The following is a 16,533-nucleotide window of genomic DNA, read 5'->3' as shown; positions in this document are numbered from 1 at the left end:
GTGGTGAATGGTCTCACTGATATGTTAGGATTGTTCCATGTAAATAGTCCTCTAATCAAACGGCCTTCCTGTGAGCGTCTGGAAGATGTTCTGAAACAGAACATGACATGGGAAACTGCATTATCTGAGCTTGACTGTATCTTGAGAACTGTAGACCAAAGAAGTAAGCACATGGTGGTTTACATTTACCTTTCTCTCAAAAGACTTCGCCATTTCTATGGCACCTAAATCAAACTAAAGAAGAAAATGGTGAAGAAAATGATCATAATTAATAACCTGTTGATGTTTGCAAAATATGAATACAGTTATGAAGAAGTTATGCATAACATTACATAAGATACAGTTATGATGTCTAAGCTTCTGTGGCTTCCATGCATTGCTACATGAACGGTACATTACCCCATTTTTAGCATGCTTATCAGCTCCATTGTCCAGTAATAGCTTGACCAACGCTTCATGGTTGTTTAGCACTGCTACCTTTACGAGGAGAAGGCAGATTTTACAAGCCAGTCCGAAATGAACCTAGCTCTTCCAATAATATCGTTCTGTTCTACTGCAATGACTCAATGAAGATAATCTCCCATCAATATAGGCTCATCATCATCAATATTAGCCAAGTAAACATATCAAATATAACTCCAGCTACCTGTACATACCACACTGGATTTTCAAGAAAGTGTGGTACCAAATCGCTGTAACAGTTACCCCTCAAGGGCGGCAATAACTAATATAAGGCCAACCAATATGTTGTCCCTTTGATATGTAAGGCTCAAATCCCTTAACAACACCCCTCAATGTGTATTAAGGGGCCTTTCATTCAGCCCTAAATGACTTTATAATCTATTGATAATCTAACATGTCAGTCCCTTAATTGTGCCTGAATCAGTGAACAATTCTACGTAATAGTGTCCATTAAGGATGACGCACACATTAAGAGCTTTTGCTTCATGGTGCTTTCTGCACACATGGTGCTTGCTGAGCTCTTTGCTAGCTTCAGATGTGCAGTGCATACCATTAGAGGAGTCTTGCCATCGCGGTCTCTGACATTGACGTCTGCTCCAGCTCTGATAAGAAGAGCTGCCATCTCAGCATCCCCACTGACAGCTGACACCCTCATTAGGGGCGTCCAGTAGGACACACTGTCCCTCACGTCCACCTGGGGGCCGGGACAACACATCAGCACACGTATATCTAGTGACATGTGTCCGTATGGATACACATTACACAAGCTATATATCCATAGCCACATAGGGATTAGGGAATGTACAGTTCTATATGTCACTACACCAATTATGTGGCTTTGCATGTACAGTACATGTTCATCATGCACAAATAACACGGCACTCAATAGGCCAGCTTCTTATACCAGGGAAGCAGGCCAGCAAATGATGGGTCTCCATTAGCAATGAATAACTGCATCTACCTGCCCATGTCATGGTATCTTTATGCCACAGCAGAACAATGACTTTAACTGGAGTGTGAGTGAGTGAAGCGGTGGTGCGGTCGTGCCCTGGACGTGACCCTGGGAGGTGTCTGACCTTGCAGCCGTCCTGTAAGAGGTGCTGTAAGACGGGCAGATGGCCTCCATCTGTGGCCCAGTGCAGCGCGGTGCAGCCAGCCCTGTCCATGCCGCTCCACGGCACACCACACTTACGCAGGTAGCGCACCACCTCCAGGTGCCCACAGAAACATGCCAGCATCAGGCTGCACACACACGCACGCACACACACACACACACACACACACACACACACACACACACACACACACACACACACACACACACACACACACACACATGCAATTACTCACATGCTTCACTGGATTATTTAAAAATATATTGTACGTGCACCATCAAGAGAGGTCAAATAATTTTGGATACACCTGCATGGCCAATGAAAAGTGCCAAGAGAGCAGAAGGAGCAGTGAGCAGCAGGCTGTTTAAAGCTAGAGCCCAAACGGGAGCCCACCTGTTCTTCCCACTGCCATTCGTCATGTGGACATCAGCACCGTGCTGCACCAGCATGTGCACCAAACTTGGAACAAGTCACAAAAGAGGATTTAAATACAGTACATGTACAGTACATTAATTCCACACCAGACAAGAGGGATTTTTAACAGAGGAGAGGATATAAAAGTGATGATACCTTAAAAATCCTCTCATTGCTGCTACCATGAGTGGGGTGAAGCCCAGTCTATCTGGAACATCCACATTCACCATCCTTCCAGAAAATAAATATCATCCATCAACCGGGAGAGCTCAGGAGAATGAGCATAGATAGTCAAATGTTTTACATGCACATTTTATACAAATGCTAATGCACTGACTCAATTGTGTTCCAAGATGGAATTTCTCCCCCTGCGTGTCTGTCTGTATTTACAGAAATTAATAGAACCAGTGATGTGCACTCAGCCGTCCACAGAGACTGAGGATGGTGTTTGGATCAGTGTGGGTTATTGTGGGTGGTGTTTGGGTCAGTGTGGGCTATTGTGGGTGGTGTTTAGATCAGGGCGGGCTATTGTGGGTGGTGTTTTGGTCAGTGTAGATTAGAAGTGCTCACCTGGACTGCAGCACTCGGCTCAGCTCGTCCTCATCGTTCATCAGTACAGCCTGGTGCAGGTTCCTGCCATTCACTGGCTCACCTAAACAACCAGATCCAGTCACACACGTGTGTGTGTGTGTGTGTGTGTGTGTGCGCGTGTGTGTTTGTGTTTAGCCTTTATATTGGCATGTACTGTATAAAATGTTGCTAAATGTTTTCTAAAAAGGGGCCAAGGCAGTTGAGCAGCGTGCTGTGTGATAGTTGTCTGCACTCACGCGCTGTGGATGCGGTAAGCACAGGACCACAGATGGTCTCCCCTGAAGGACGCGTTGCCTTCACTCTGAACCGGTACAGCGTGCTGGCCTGCAGACCCTCCACCGTGTGCTGTGTGCCATAGCCACTGAGACCACACACACACACAAACATGTGCAGTTCAGCTCTAAGAAATATCAGCAGTCTTCTCACACAAACAACTCTTGGAAACGAGAAATTACAAAATGAAATAGCAGTACATGCCCTGCAACTCCCACCAAGATCTGTCCTTATGTGTCAGCATTGCGCATCTCCCAGCACATGAGTCTCACCCAGCAGCTGCACTTACACATAGACTGCAGCATAGCTGTGCTTCCTAGGGTCCTCCTCCTCCAGGGTGAAGCATGTCCACTCCTCAGGCGATCCCACGCGTGCCTCTCTCTCCTCCTGACCCCAGGTCAGTTCAATACTGTGGTGGCTGACATCACTGATAGCCAGTGGGACGAGGCGAGAGAGTCTACACCTGTCTAGATGACAGTATTATTCTCTACAAATAGCAATGCTGTCTTTATAAGCAACTATCACGCCATACCACGTATTCTACCACAGGATGGCGCCAAAATAGTGGTGTTATTTTCACATTACATGACTCCCATTTCATTCAAAACAGGCAGAGGGTCTTTTATGTCACATTGTACAACCCCTTATTGTTCTTAAATGTCATCCTATTGTTGAGTCTATATTCATTTGACAAAAAATCCCAGACAAAATAAATAACTGCTATTTTTTATATATATAAATTCCTTGCGGTTCATAAAATAGCGTTACAACTACATTTCTGCGGACATGAAATTGTATTGTACTGCATTGTGTTTCACATAAACTGCAGTATAACTGTACTCTGGAACAGCTCTGGAACAGTGCTAGTAGTACCCCAAAATCAATAGCTATAAAATAACTATTGACCATGCCAAAATAGTTGAAAATAAAACTTTTGAGTGAGGAAAAGAAGGGTTCAATTTTGGTTTTACTGGGAGTGTCAGGTTGTTTCCATCCTTAAAATGTCTAAGATGGCGGTTCATAAGAACAAAGTTAAGCAGCAGACATTGGAGACAACAAATCTACAGACTGGCAGAGGGGGCAAAAACGACTCTCCACTGACCCGGATGACCGTCAACTCATTTGAATGTCACTCAGCAACCGTGTCTACTCGGGTTGTTGTTGTCCAACTGGCTACACTTAAAAGAAATGTGGACATTACAAGGATGACCGCAGTTATTTTGGGTTTCTCTTGTCCATAACCTCGAAGGTCAACCACCCTTAAGGAGTCTGGAGTAATAACAGCTTTTCCTTATCATGACAGCTCTTTTTCTTTCATTTTATGTAATAAGTCAAGAATAGCCTGTTTTAGTCCTATAAATAATGGTAAGACTTTGTCTGGGACAGACTTGTTGCTCTTATGCTCGCCTAGGATGCTTGTGTTGTTTGTAACATGTCTCCAGCCTGAATAAACTTTTGTACAGTGCTGTACGGTCGGCTTGCCTGTGCGGTTACCTACAAAAGTGACCTACAAAGTGACCTACAAAAAGAAAGGTAAATGGCAGCTGGGGTGAAGTGTGCAGTAAAGGTCCCAGAGAATGGATGAATTGAGTATTGCACTGCGTTCTCTGATGTTAAAATAGTATATATTCAACTTTGATTTAAAAAAATAAACTCAATTGCAATTTTACAAGACTAATTAAAACCATATATTTAGGCTGGGTATTGAAATGGTCTGTTTGACTAAATGGCGCCCTCTTTGACAACCCCAATTGAACTTCAATGGCTTTGCGAGGTCTGACATCACAAGCAAGCAGTTTTGCTGAATCGCCCGTTTTTTAGTGTCTATTTCTAAGTTCAAGATTTCCATATGAAGGAGGGCACAACCATGCCTCATGTTCATGATAGCTCTTTGTTTAGGCACAACCTCTCATAATTCATGAAAACCAAGAAAAAAAATATTTCCATTCTCTGGGACCTTTAAGAACGGTTCAAAACAAGCTCCTAAGGGCAGGGCTCAAGTCGTGTAAAGCTAGAAAAAAAGCCCTTCATCAATGAGAAGTAAAGAAGAGCAAGGCTGAGGTTTGCAAAGGACTATAATTGGACTATAGAGGACTGGAGTAAGGTCATCTCTGATGAGTCCAGTTTTCAACTTTGCCCAACACCTGGTCATCTAATGGTTAGATGGCATCCTGGAGAGGCCTACAAGCCACAATGTCTCGTACCCAATGACATTTTTTTTGTGGAGGATCAGTGATCTGGGGGTGCTTCAGCATGGCTGGAAATGGGCAGATTCGTCTTTGTGAACAACGCATGCAACGCATGCACAAGATTGTCCGAATAAAACTTGCTTCCCTCTGCTCTGACAATGTTCCCCAACTCTGAGGACTTGTTTTTTCCCCAGTAGGACAATGCTCCATGCCACTCAGCCAAGTCAATGTGGATGAACGACCACCAGATCAAGACCCTGTCATGGCCAGCCCAATCTCCAAACCTGAACCCCACTGAAAACCTCTGGGATGTGATCAAGAGGAAGATGGATGCTCAAAAGCTGAGTTGCTTGAATTTTGCACCAGGAGTGGCATAAAAGTCACCCAGCAACAGCAATGGTGGAGAGCATGCCAAGACACATGAAAGCTGTTAACATGAACTTGATTTTTGCATCATTTGAGGTCTGAAAACAATATTTTTTGCTATTTTTACTAGGCCTATTTGTCATTTTCTGCAAATAAATGGTCCAAATTACAATATTTTTATTTGGGAGAAATGTCAGTAGGCTAGCTGATAGAATAAAACAAAACTCTTAATTTTACTCAAACACATACAAATAGTAACATCAGAGAAACTGTTAATGGTGTCTTATTTTATTCCAGAGCTACTGTATATACCAAGGGACTTGGTTCGGAAATATGAATTGCATTGCTTTGAAAAACAAGATTGTCTAGGCCTACATGACATTCATGTTCTCTTCATAAATCATTTGGGAGTTAGAAAATCCTTTGAAAGCGAAGAGGTTCAATGATAACACTGCTATTGTGCAAAGGTATCTAATTTGTTATATGATACCAACCCCTTTCAATCAATGACCTCTTACTGGATAGGTGCGCACATGCCTATCACACATTCTAAAAATCCGGTTTAAACTCCATCGGTTTCCAGGAGGAAAATAGTTTTGTTAGTAGGCTATACATTGAGTTGATTTTATCAAAATCCCATGATAGGCTACTAAAGCTTTAATGACTCTTGTTATAATGATTATAATTTTCCATGTCACCAAAACCAATAATAAGCATAGCAATGTGGTAAATTTTACCTTGTTTTTCCATAAAGCTCTGTGCTGTTCGTGATAGTGTCCTTTTGGTTGCTTTCTCCTCTGGCTTTGACCAGTGGTCGCCCTGTGTACATCATTGCTCACCAGCTGATTGCAGTTGCTATAGGAACATGTGCGGACCCTACACATTGCATGGGCTACAAAGTTACTTGTGTGCCTGTCTGTTTCTCTTAGCCTATAATGTCCATGGTCTGAACATGCGCGTTCTGAATAAATGAATTTGGAATGTCATAGTTCTCTCAACTTCTTTTTATCAAATGTGTCATGAAAACATTTCCTACAATTGCGCTCAGTATATGACCAGCTCGAGAGCACCGTTTTGTATAATGGGATTAGAGACCACATGATCAGACTGAGGCTCTCGATAAACTCATTCGTGAGAGTGTCGGGCTCAGTTCACGTGTTCCAAGGGATGGAGTGTAACAATCCGACGAGATCAACGTTATTTATGTGGAAGTAAATGCCATTTTGGAGAAATATACTTGGAAACACGAAACTGTTTAAATTATTGAAGTGTAGACTATTTTTAAGTTCTTACGCGAATATTTTGCCGCTCTCGGGTTGCGCGCTCTCAGTTGGCGTTGTATTATCAGTCGGTTGACAAAGTCACGAGTGGTTTTGCAAGACTTAAATTCTGTTATTTCTTTGTAACTATTTTTTGGGACTTAACCTGACTGGAAGCTATAGACATCTCCATGCCCTGGTCGGGTTCCTTGCTCGGCAAAGGGACTCGCGGCTGGCTGTAGGCAATCATTATGGCGGAGTCCTGTGTTTCAGAGGATCACACAGACACTGAGCTTTGTGCTCTTTCTCATGTTGGTGATGGTGCTGAGGAAGCTTTTGGTTTTGGGGATGATCTTGAGCTGAATCAGTTTGATGGTCTGCCATATTCTTCCCGTTATTACAAACTTTTGAAAGAGAGAAAGTCCTTGTCTGTTTGGAAAGTCCGATGCGAATTCCTGGACCTGTTGATGAATAACCAAATTGTAGTAGTTTCAGGCACAACAAAAACTGGAAAAAGTTCGCAGGTGAGTGCATGATTTCAGGCATTTTATGATTTGGCGAATTTTGCATGAATGGTAGCCTACTTTGTGAGCAAAAATGCGAACACTTTCGAAAGGTAGACGGACAAAAGCACAGGCTGCAGCTGATGACCGCGGATCTAAAATATTTATTGATGAACAGCCCACAGTGGGATTATTTGCACCTGCTTGAAGCTCTAAGGCAAACCATATTTATCATGACATGTGTATCTGTATAACTTAACACGACTTCTACCTAGAAGTGTCTTAAACAAAGTAGTTCAGACTGTAGGCTTGGCCTGTCTATATATAGCCAGAGGGACTTCATATTACATTACAGCAAGCAGAATGACCTCGCAGACCTTTGTGGCGTTGACCTGGTTAACATGAGAGGGAGTCAGTAGCTTTGTGAAAATAGTCCGTAGTCTTTGTGAAGGAACAAGAACACTAATCATATTGACTGCCTGTGTTACCTAATGCCTGTATTTATCCTGACAGCTTAATCCCATCAACCCTATCTGTTTGTGGTGGCATATTCCCTTTCAAATCCCCTTACACGGAAATTTAACTTTCCTTGAGGGTTTGTACTATGGGTGTCTGACTATGTCATGGCTAGGCACAGGTTGTAGGCTATGTGATGTATTTAGTGCTAGGCTATGGGGGTTGTTGTTAGTGCCTAAATCCATAAATAGTGAATAATGTCCCTGTGAGTAGATAATTGAAGAGGAAACACTTTTATGGTCCTATATCATCTCACTTTAAGAATAGAATCTAATTTAGTTGATCAGACATAAACAGCAGCTAGGCAGACAGGCTGACAGAAGGGTTCCATCCCCCAGCCTAGTTTTGTCCTAGATAAACTCAGTCTTTAGTGCAGTCAATAGGCTTGGTGCAGCAGATGCAGGCTCTACCCTGTGTGTGTGTGTGTGTCCTGTCTGCCTGGGCTTTCAGAGCAGGCCTAATGCAGCCCGGCGCTCACACAAAAGGTCCAGCTGTTGGCCTGAGTTAGAGGGGTCTAAGGGGGGGGCCCTCCCGCTGCTAAGCCCTCATCCATTGGAGCTGTCACTTTGCTGCCCAAGCAGTTTCCATTAGGGGCATCCACTGTGATGTGCCTCCCTCCATTAGGCGAGGGGTTGACCTCCCCAAGTGGGCATATCTGTGTGGACTCAGAAATCTAGTGTTTCTGTTGCCAAAAGTGGTAGATTGGTCAAGTTGAATATCTGTTCAGAAACAAATGCAATTTGTGGTAGATAATGGTGCACTATTATGTCACAAAATAGTATATTTTAGTCATGGATCATAATAACATATTCTATAACCAATAACGATGTTGCCACAAAACACTGCTAGTGAATGGTTGCTATGGCCATAGTTAAATAATACCCCAGGGTGTCTCCTAATCGTATCTATGTTATCTCATCTAATCCTTGCAGGGTGATCATGGACACTGTGTTGTGCTTGTGTTTACTATGTAACATGCTGATCCAAACTGAAATGCCACGCAGGCTATATAGAAACTGGGAATGGCCCAGCAGCTCGATCATGGCAAAAATCACGATTACAATTACTTTAGTCAATATAAAATCATGGTTATTGAACGTAATTATGCAATGATAATGGAAACACCATCCATTTTCAAGACTTTCAAAAAATGAATTACATCAATAAACGACCATTTACCAGTTACTACAGACAAAAGCGCTGTTGCTACTGTAAGTAGAATATGGCAAAATAATTGTTGTTTTGTAAAGGTTGTTTTCGTAATCATTGGGAGTCCTAATTCTAATTGAAATCTGATTGTGTTGTGTTGTGTGTGTTCCACCTGCAGATCCCCCAGTGGTGTGCAGAGTTCTGTCTGTCGGCCCAGTTCCAGCATGGCATGGTGGTGTGCACACAGATCCACCGGCAGCAGGCTGTGGAGCTGGCCCTGCGCGTGGCCGACGAGATGGACGTCAACATCGGCCACGAGGTGGGCTACAGCATCCCCCTGGAGACCTGCTGCTCCAGCGACACTGTGCTCAGGTGAGGGAACATGCTTCCTGTTAGAGTCTACATTATGCTTCTGAAACAAGACACAACATACACACACACACACACACACACACACATGCACATGCACAGATGATTTTAGAACATAAGAAGCTATACCAGATTTGATTTGATCCGGATTTTGGCAGTATTGTCATTATGTTGATTAAAGTACACTAATGTGGATGTATGGTTTGGACATGAGCCGGACCTGAACCTGATTATCAATGTACAGTGACCAGTCATGTGATGTGAGTGCCCCGTAGAGGGTCCATTACCTCTGATTTTTTTCTGGGGCCTCAAGCACCCTGTGGAGACCAGGGCTGATTAGAGAACTCCTCTCATGTCCGAAGCTTGTGTGGGCAAAAGAACAAAGGAAGGGCGCTCATCTGGAAAAGTTAACTCTGAAGTCTTTCTGCTTCAGGGAAGACATGTTCTGAGTGAGGGGGCACTGATCACGCTCAGTAGCTCCAGGAGAGGGAGATTAACACACGGATGGCAAAAACCTTCATGCATTTAAATTGCTTTTACCGAAGCACTGAATAAATGCCTTTTTTCTGCCAGTGTCCTACATAGTTTTACCTCAGTTTGAACTAATATGTAAGCAGTTAGTTATGGTTGAAATAAATGCTTGTTATGTTTGCTATGACTATTAAATTGTCCATTAACCATGTTAATTATCCCCACCCATTACCAATGCATCATTAGTAAGGATAGCTCTTTACAAAGACATTTTTTTTGTGCTTTCTCTATGGGACTGTGTGTATGATTTGACCTCTAGCAAATGTGTATGATGTGTCTGATCGGTCATAATTCCCTGGGTATTTTCCATGATCCAACATAATTGATGTGAACTCTAAATTGACAATGTGCCTATGATGAAGATCCAGTAGGGTCGAAACATTGCTTGTTTTTGGAACATTAAATGGGAGCTAAAAGCAGTGTTGCAGACATTATGTTATTTTTATTGAAGCAAGATAATATATAGATACTTTATTGATCCCCACGGGGAAACTCAAGAAGCTCCGAATTCAAGACAGAATTCAAGCTAGTCCCGTTTGTCCTGCACCTGCCAAAAGGTGGGATGTGCACACAGGTACTCTTTTTGAACTCTAAATTGACAGGCACCCATAATGGAATGAGGTGTTAACATGTGAGGGTTTCCTCTGCGTTCCCCAGGTACTGCACAGACGACGTGCTGCTGCGGGACATGATGTCCGACCCCATGCTGGAGCACTACGGCGCCATCATCCTGGACCAGGCGCACGAGCGCACCGTCAGCACCGACCTCCTGCTGGGCCTGCTCAAGGAGGTGCTGGTCCAGCGGCCGGAGCTGCGCGTGGTGGTGCTGTCCGCTCCCCCGGCCGCGGAGCGCCTGCTGGGCCACTACGGGGCCGGCGTGCCCCTGCTGAAGCTGGAGAACCTCAACAGCGCGGAGGTGGTGCACAGCAGCGGCAGCCACAAGGACTACTTCTACCCAGCGCTGCGATTGGTACTGGAGATCCACCGCACCAGGGAGGAGGGAGACATCGCTGTGTTCCTGGCCTCCGCTCAGGTGTGTGTGTGTGTGTGTGTGTGTGTGTGTGCGCTGTGTTCCTGGCCTCCGTTCAGGTGTGTGTGTGTGTGTGCGCGCGCACGTGTGTGGACCTGGGCACTCAGCCGCTCGCATGTCAGTTTTTCTCTGCTCTGTACCAGAACATGCATAAAGGGAGCTATAGCCAGGAGTGTGCAACAGCATCCTCTGTATGTGCAGTGGATTAAGACGTATGTAGTGTAGTCATCATGGCCATGTTCCCTGGGAAGTGAGCATGGGCTCAATCTGGCACTGAGTGTTAGCAGCTCTGCCGTTGGGCCTGAGTGTGGTGTGCACGGCTCTAATTATGACAATGTCAACAGAGGGACAATAACAACATTGTGCTCGTGGCACAATGCACTGCAGGCACAGGACACTAGACCAGCTCAGCCCTTTAATTGTGCAGGCCTGTGTTTGTCAGTTATGGGAACAGATCCTGTAATAGTGGTACATTCTGTATCATTTGCTTTATTCATTTCACTTGTAGGACTCTTGCATCAGTGTCCTTATGCCATGGCCTGGTCCATGTTCACCAGTAAGCAGTAGCCCCCAGTAGACCCTACTTCAGATATCCTATGTAAGCCTGGGATAGAATTTAAACCTGAACTGATCCTGAGTAATGGGGAGTTAATTGAAAGAAATTCCAGTTAGGTTTAGCCAGTGTTTGCTGATCTCAGGAGCTGAGACTGAGCTTATTGTAGGCTGAGCGAAGACTTTCACTTGTCACCAGATTATGCAGAATCCAAGGACTTTTAAGTGCAGTGATTACATCCCATAAAGCCCTTTTTGTACGCCCATTAAAGTATAGCCATCGGATTGTTCTTGCCACCCTCAATTTGACGTGTGCCTGCGAGGCTCATCTGTGGTGCTGTTGGCCCATTGCAGGAGGTGGAGTGTGCCCACGGGATCCTGTGTAAGGAGGGGGCCCGGCTGAGTGGCGGCCTGGGGCAGCTGATCCCAGTGGCCCTTCACCCGGGCAGGCTGGGGCTGGACCCATGCATGGCCGTGGAGCAGCCCAACAGCCGAAGAGTCTTCCTCTCCCACAGCCAGGCTGAGGACATGTTCTGGGCTGTGGACTCGCTCAACTTTGTGATCGACACTGGAATGGAGAGGAAATATGTGAGTGATGATGTTTCTTGTGAGCGTGATAAAGCTTGCAGTGTATTTTGTTAAACCAAATTAGAGCATGTTTTCCCCTCGGCGTTAGCTTCCAGGCCAGTGTAAACAAAAGCAGAGTGTTTCTCTCGTGCTCTACATGCTCTCAGCTGGGCTCGACTGGTTCGGGGAGCTGACGTGAGTGTGATTGCTCCTCCGCAGGTGTATAACCCTCGTGTCCGGGCATACGCAGAGGTGATAAGACCCATCAGCAGATGTCAGGCTGATATCCGCAAGCAGCTGACCAGGCCTGCAGGTAGAACACACTTCAAAGGATCTACCCTTGTACACTGTCAAGGGCTGCTCTGTTCAATTTTGCCATATCACAAGACACTCTCCTTAAAAGAACTCTAACTCAAAGCAGGCTTGCTTTCATAACTACTAGCCAGAGTGGTTGGCTGTGCATTTGTGAAAATTCCTTCAGAATAAGGGTGGTATAAAACACAAAACTGAACATAATGTATAATGAAGGGAAGGCCCAAGCATTGTTTTTGGTTTTTTTGCCTCAGGTCGAGTATTGGAATTTGCTTTTGCATTGTCCAAGTTCGTATAATGGATTTCAGTTCCAAAACATTTAGTGACACATTTTTCAGTGTTATTCAGCTTGCCTTCAGGTTCCATTGTTCACTACTGAAACATAAAATGTGTTGTCAGAAAGCTGGGTGGAGAATACACTTGGGGAGGATCAACATGTTTTTTCATTTTGATATTGTTGCATATGGATCTGATTGGTTTGTTTGGCCAAATGTGTGTCTCCATTTTACCATGGCTTATTCTGTGTTCTATTCACAAGTATAATTTAGTGATCAGTGTCCTGAATGCTCCTCCAGGGAAGTGCTTCTGCCTGTACCCTGAGGAGACCAAGCTGCCTGGAGAGAGTGCTCCCCAGCTGCTGGAGTCCAGCATCGTGCCCACCGTTCTGTTCCTCAAGAGGATGGAGGTCGCCGGCCTAGGCCACTGTGACTTCATCAACCGACCAGGTGAGTCCTCACTGTGCAAAAGACCAGCGTAAGAGATGTGTGTGTGTGTGTGTGTGTGTGTGTGTGTGTGTGTGTGTGTGTGTGTGTGTGTGTGTGTGTGTGTGTGTGTTTGTGCTTCGTGTGCATACATTTGGCTTGTTTCAAGGCCACAGATGGCCCTTGCTGTGGCCCTGTGTTGGGACTGAGTGGCTCCAGTGATCCATGCCTGAGCGGAGCTGACAGCAGCAGGCCACGGGGCTTTGTTGCGAGGCAGAGAGGCGAATGTGTGGGAAGGCTTGGATCTTATTGCCAGCACTGTTGAGGGCAACATAAAGACTGCAGGCTTGTTAGCGATTACACTGTGGCTCTGTGTTAGGCCTCACAGCACAAAGGACAGGAAGCTCCCCCACCCTTTGGCCATCAGGTTGGGCCTGGAATGTGTGCGCCAGCATCCAAATGCACCCAGTGGAGGCCACTGTGGTGTTGATACTGAAGCGATTAAAAATGTTACTGGAAGTCTAACTGATGTACAGGGATGTACGACCTTTGCCTGTGTTGGGTCAATAGCTATGAAAAATCATCAGTTTTCTGATTTGTTCATCAGCAGAGCCTATAGTTCAGTGGGTTGATTTGGAGAGTGCATTGATTCCAGACACATCCTGTTTTCTATTACTTCTAACTATTGTTTTTTCCTCCCTTTTTGCTGGTTGCATGTTAGAGGTGGATGTGAATGACTCTGTGCTGTAGTTTTAAAAATGGACTCTTATTTCTTTCAGATCCTGAAGGTCTAATGCAGGCTCTAGAGGAGCTGGATTACCTGGCTGCACTGGACAATGATGGGAACTTATCAGAGATTGGAATCATCATGTCAGAGTTTCCTCTGGACCCCCAGATGGCTAAGTCACTGCTGGCCTCCTGTGAGTTTGACTGCGTAAGCGAAGTGGTGACCATCGCAGCCATGTTAGCAGGTACAGTCTTTTGAACCATTAAAATATACAGTTCCTAGTAGGTCTCACCAGTTAACGAGAAATTATTCTTAAGACACTGGTATGATGCTTCCATGATGCTGATTGTTGTTTCTGATTCCCGTAGCACCAAGCTGCTTCTTGGAACCACCTGTCGGCATGGCAACTGAGGCAATGCAGTGCCACCTGAAATTCCAGCATCCAGAGGGCGACCATTTCACGCTCATCAACATCTACAACACCTTCAAGCAGAGCCAGAGAGAACCCTGTTAGTTCAATCACATGACCACATGTTTGCGTTAAACAACAGCATTAAGACAACACAGAAATTGCAGAAAAATATCTTAACAAAGGAGAGGTCAGAGTATCGTGACACTTTCACAGTGTTCATTGTGGTGGGGAATCATTACTGATGAGCACTCATTAAAATCACTTACCATGGCTGGATCCACGCCCGTTGGAGTGGATCCAGGAGGCCTTGGAGGTTTCCACCCAGGTTTCCTCATCATGATTCCCTTCAGATAACATGTCCAGTTGCTGCACCTTTTCCAAACATGTTGCTGACAACCACTGCAGCTGGATTTCAAATGTAACTTTATCATTTATCTCACTCCCCAAAGCTTGCTGATAGATCCAAAAATCCGTCCAAGGTCTTGTCAACAGAGGGTTTCTAGACTATATTCCCAGTGAAGGCTCAGATGGCAAGATAGTTTGGCAGCATCAGTCTAGTAAGTTTCAGCAGAGGTTGTTCCCTATGGCCGGAGTGTGTGGTTTAAATCGTATTTCACTATGATTGTTCTGTTTCAATTTAGAACTGCTATCTTATGATGTCCATGTCTAAGCCAATCCAGATTCCAAACATCTCCTGGGCTGTTTTCAGGGTTAGTTTAGCCAGTTTTCACCAGTTGTTTTGGTGCCATGAAGTCTGCTTCCCACAGGCATACACGTGTGGCCAATCAGATTGAAGTTTTGTGTTTTGTCAGTGTATGGTTTTGAGGAGTGATAAGAAGATGGTGGCCATTTTCAAGAAAGGAGACCCATGCTTAGCAGTAGGGCAGTCCATTTCAGTGCAGTTGTGAAGACTACATTTACTGTAGATGAAAGTGAATGCGGCTCTTACTCTAATTGGACCTGTCTTTCAGACTTCAGCCCTGAGAAGTGGTGCCAGGACTACTTCCTGTGTTACGAAGCATTGCAGACCGCTGGTGCCATCCGATCTGAACTGATGGACATCCTCAGAAGGCTCGAGTTACCCATCTCTGAGCCAGCTTTTGGAACAAAAACCAACACCCTCAATGTCAAGAGAGCCCTGCTGGCTGGATTCTTTATGCAGGTATGCATCCACCCAGACAGATCAAATGTACTGTATATGAAGATGCTCTCTACCTGCTCGACCTCTCATGTGCTTGTGTTTCTATAGTCAAGTTTTTTTTTTTTTTTTTTAAAGATGCAACTCTATATTCACAACTGTAACAACATTTATTCCTTCAGATTGCCAGAGATGTAGATGGCTCAGGGACTTACTTCATGCTCTCCAATAAGCACATAGCTCAAGTCCATCCATTGTCCAGCTATGGAGCCAAAGCACACAAACTGGGTCTGCCCGAGTGGGTGCTCTTCCATGAGTACACGCTGTCTGAGAATAACTGCATCCGCACCGTGTCTCAAATCTCCCCTGAAGCGTAAGTCAACATGTTCCGATCCCCTTCAACTCAGCTCTACTCAGTTATGACAGAAGAACGCAGGTGTAGGGGTGTGTGTGTGTGTGTGTGTGTGTGTGTGTGTGTGTGTGTGTGTGTGTGTGTGTGTGTGTGTGTGTGTGTGTGTGTGTGTGTGTGTGTGTGTGTGTGTGTGTGTGTCCTGCAGTAAGTGAAACACTGAATAATATTCATGAGAAAAAAAACTTAGCTCACAATTGTAAACAATTCAGTATTTTTTTATTTTGGATATGTAATCTGCTGGCTGGTATTACAGTGGGAGTTTGGATATTACAGTTGACAGCACTGAAGGGATTTGTGTTTTTCCAAAATAAGGGATTTTTTTGAGGTATAAAAAACACCCAGATGAAATTCACATGAACTAATCTGAATGCTGGTAAATATAAATCACTATGAGAATGTGATTCAGTGAAATGGGTCGAGTGATTTTGTTGTCCTTCCATAGATTCATTCAGATGGCACCCCAGTATTTCTTCTACAACCTGCCCTCAAGTGAGAGCAGAGACATACTGCAGTGCATCATGGATCATGAAGGCCCGGGCAGCTGCAAGGACAAGCAGACCTCACAGGCCATCACTACACAAACAGACTGTCCAGAGCCACAGTCTTATGACCGATGTGTGATCCAGTAAGAACTATTCATACTGCAGTCAGAATCTGAAGACCAGTTGCCAAAATGAACTATGAAGCATATCTGCACATTTGTCCTTATGTGGAAATGTTAAATGTGTTATGTAGGACATGTTGCAGATGAAAGAACATGTATTCAGGGAAGGAATATTTCGCATTTTAATATGCAATTTCTGAACGGTTTTTGGAACATACATGTACATATATTTTGGACTTCTAGTGTACAGAAAGTTTTCTTGGAGAAGTTGATTTATTTTCAGCTATTCTGTGATTAGTATTTACACAAATGACAGATGAATAAATTATTGCACTTATGGA

General features: G+C 44.5%; 2 protein-coding genes across 2 annotated transcripts; one reads left to right on the top strand and one right to left on the bottom strand.

Annotated features, from left to right (window-relative positions):
- Nucleotides 1-51: 51 nt before the first annotated feature.
- fank1 (fibronectin type III and ankyrin repeat domains 1) lies at nt 52-5,945 on the bottom strand. The gene is made up of 11 exons (XM_062525751.1): nt 5,929-5,945; nt 3,145-3,282; nt 2,819-2,943; nt 2,562-2,643; nt 2,148-2,222; nt 1,971-2,036; nt 1,539-1,704; nt 1,013-1,156; nt 400-477; nt 190-234; nt 52-90 (listed from the first exon to the last, which is right to left on the bottom strand). The coding sequence occupies exons 1-11, from the start codon at nt 5,943-5,945 to the stop codon at nt 52-54; spliced, it is 975 nt and encodes a 324-aa protein (XP_062381735.1).
- A 576-nt stretch (nt 5,946-6,521) lies between these two features.
- dhx32a (DEAH (Asp-Glu-Ala-His) box polypeptide 32a) lies at nt 6,522-16,533 on the top strand. The gene is made up of 11 exons (XM_062525677.1): nt 6,522-7,193; nt 9,016-9,209; nt 10,395-10,770; nt 11,674-11,907; nt 12,106-12,199; nt 12,774-12,923; nt 13,679-13,870; nt 13,995-14,135; nt 15,010-15,200; nt 15,359-15,549; nt 16,031-16,533. The coding sequence occupies exons 1-11, from the start codon at nt 6,921-6,923 to the stop codon at nt 16,215-16,217; spliced, it is 2,223 nt and encodes a 740-aa protein (XP_062381661.1). The 5' UTR covers nt 6,522-6,920; the 3' UTR covers nt 16,218-16,533.

Source organism: Sardina pilchardus, chromosome 22 (assembly GCF_963854185.1).
Source record: "Sardina pilchardus chromosome 22, fSarPil1.1, whole genome shotgun sequence".
Classification (NCBI taxonomy): Eukaryota; Metazoa; Chordata; class Actinopteri; order Clupeiformes; family Clupeidae; genus Sardina; species Sardina pilchardus.
Note: the sequence above shows the minus strand (reverse complement) of the source record. Positions and strands in the feature narration are given on the sequence as shown.

What these genes read in the sequence shown, in the direction of transcription:
- fank1 (XM_062525751.1), bottom strand. An exon ending in GCTTACCGCATCCACAGCGC is followed by an intron (nt 2,644 to 2,818) that starts GTGAGTGCAGAC and finishes CTGGTTGTTTAG; the next exon opens with GTGAGCCAGTGAATGGCAGG. An exon ending in CGAAGTCTTTTGAGAGAAAG is followed by an intron (nt 91 to 189) that starts GTAAATGTAAAC and finishes GTTCTGTTTCAG; the next exon opens with AACATCTTCCAGACGCTCAC.
- dhx32a (XM_062525677.1), top strand. Translation starts at nt 6,921, where the DNA reads ATGGCGGAGTCCTGTGTTTCAGAGGATCACACAGACACTGAGCTTTGT. An exon ending in AAACTGGAAAAAGTTCGCAG is followed by an intron (nt 7,194 to 9,015) that starts GTGAGTGCATGA and finishes TTCCACCTGCAG; the next exon opens with ATCCCCCAGTGGTGTGCAGA. An exon ending in CTGGAATGGAGAGGAAATAT is followed by an intron (nt 11,908 to 12,105) that starts GTGAGTGATGAT and finishes GCTCCTCCGCAG; the next exon opens with GTGTATAACCCTCGTGTCCG.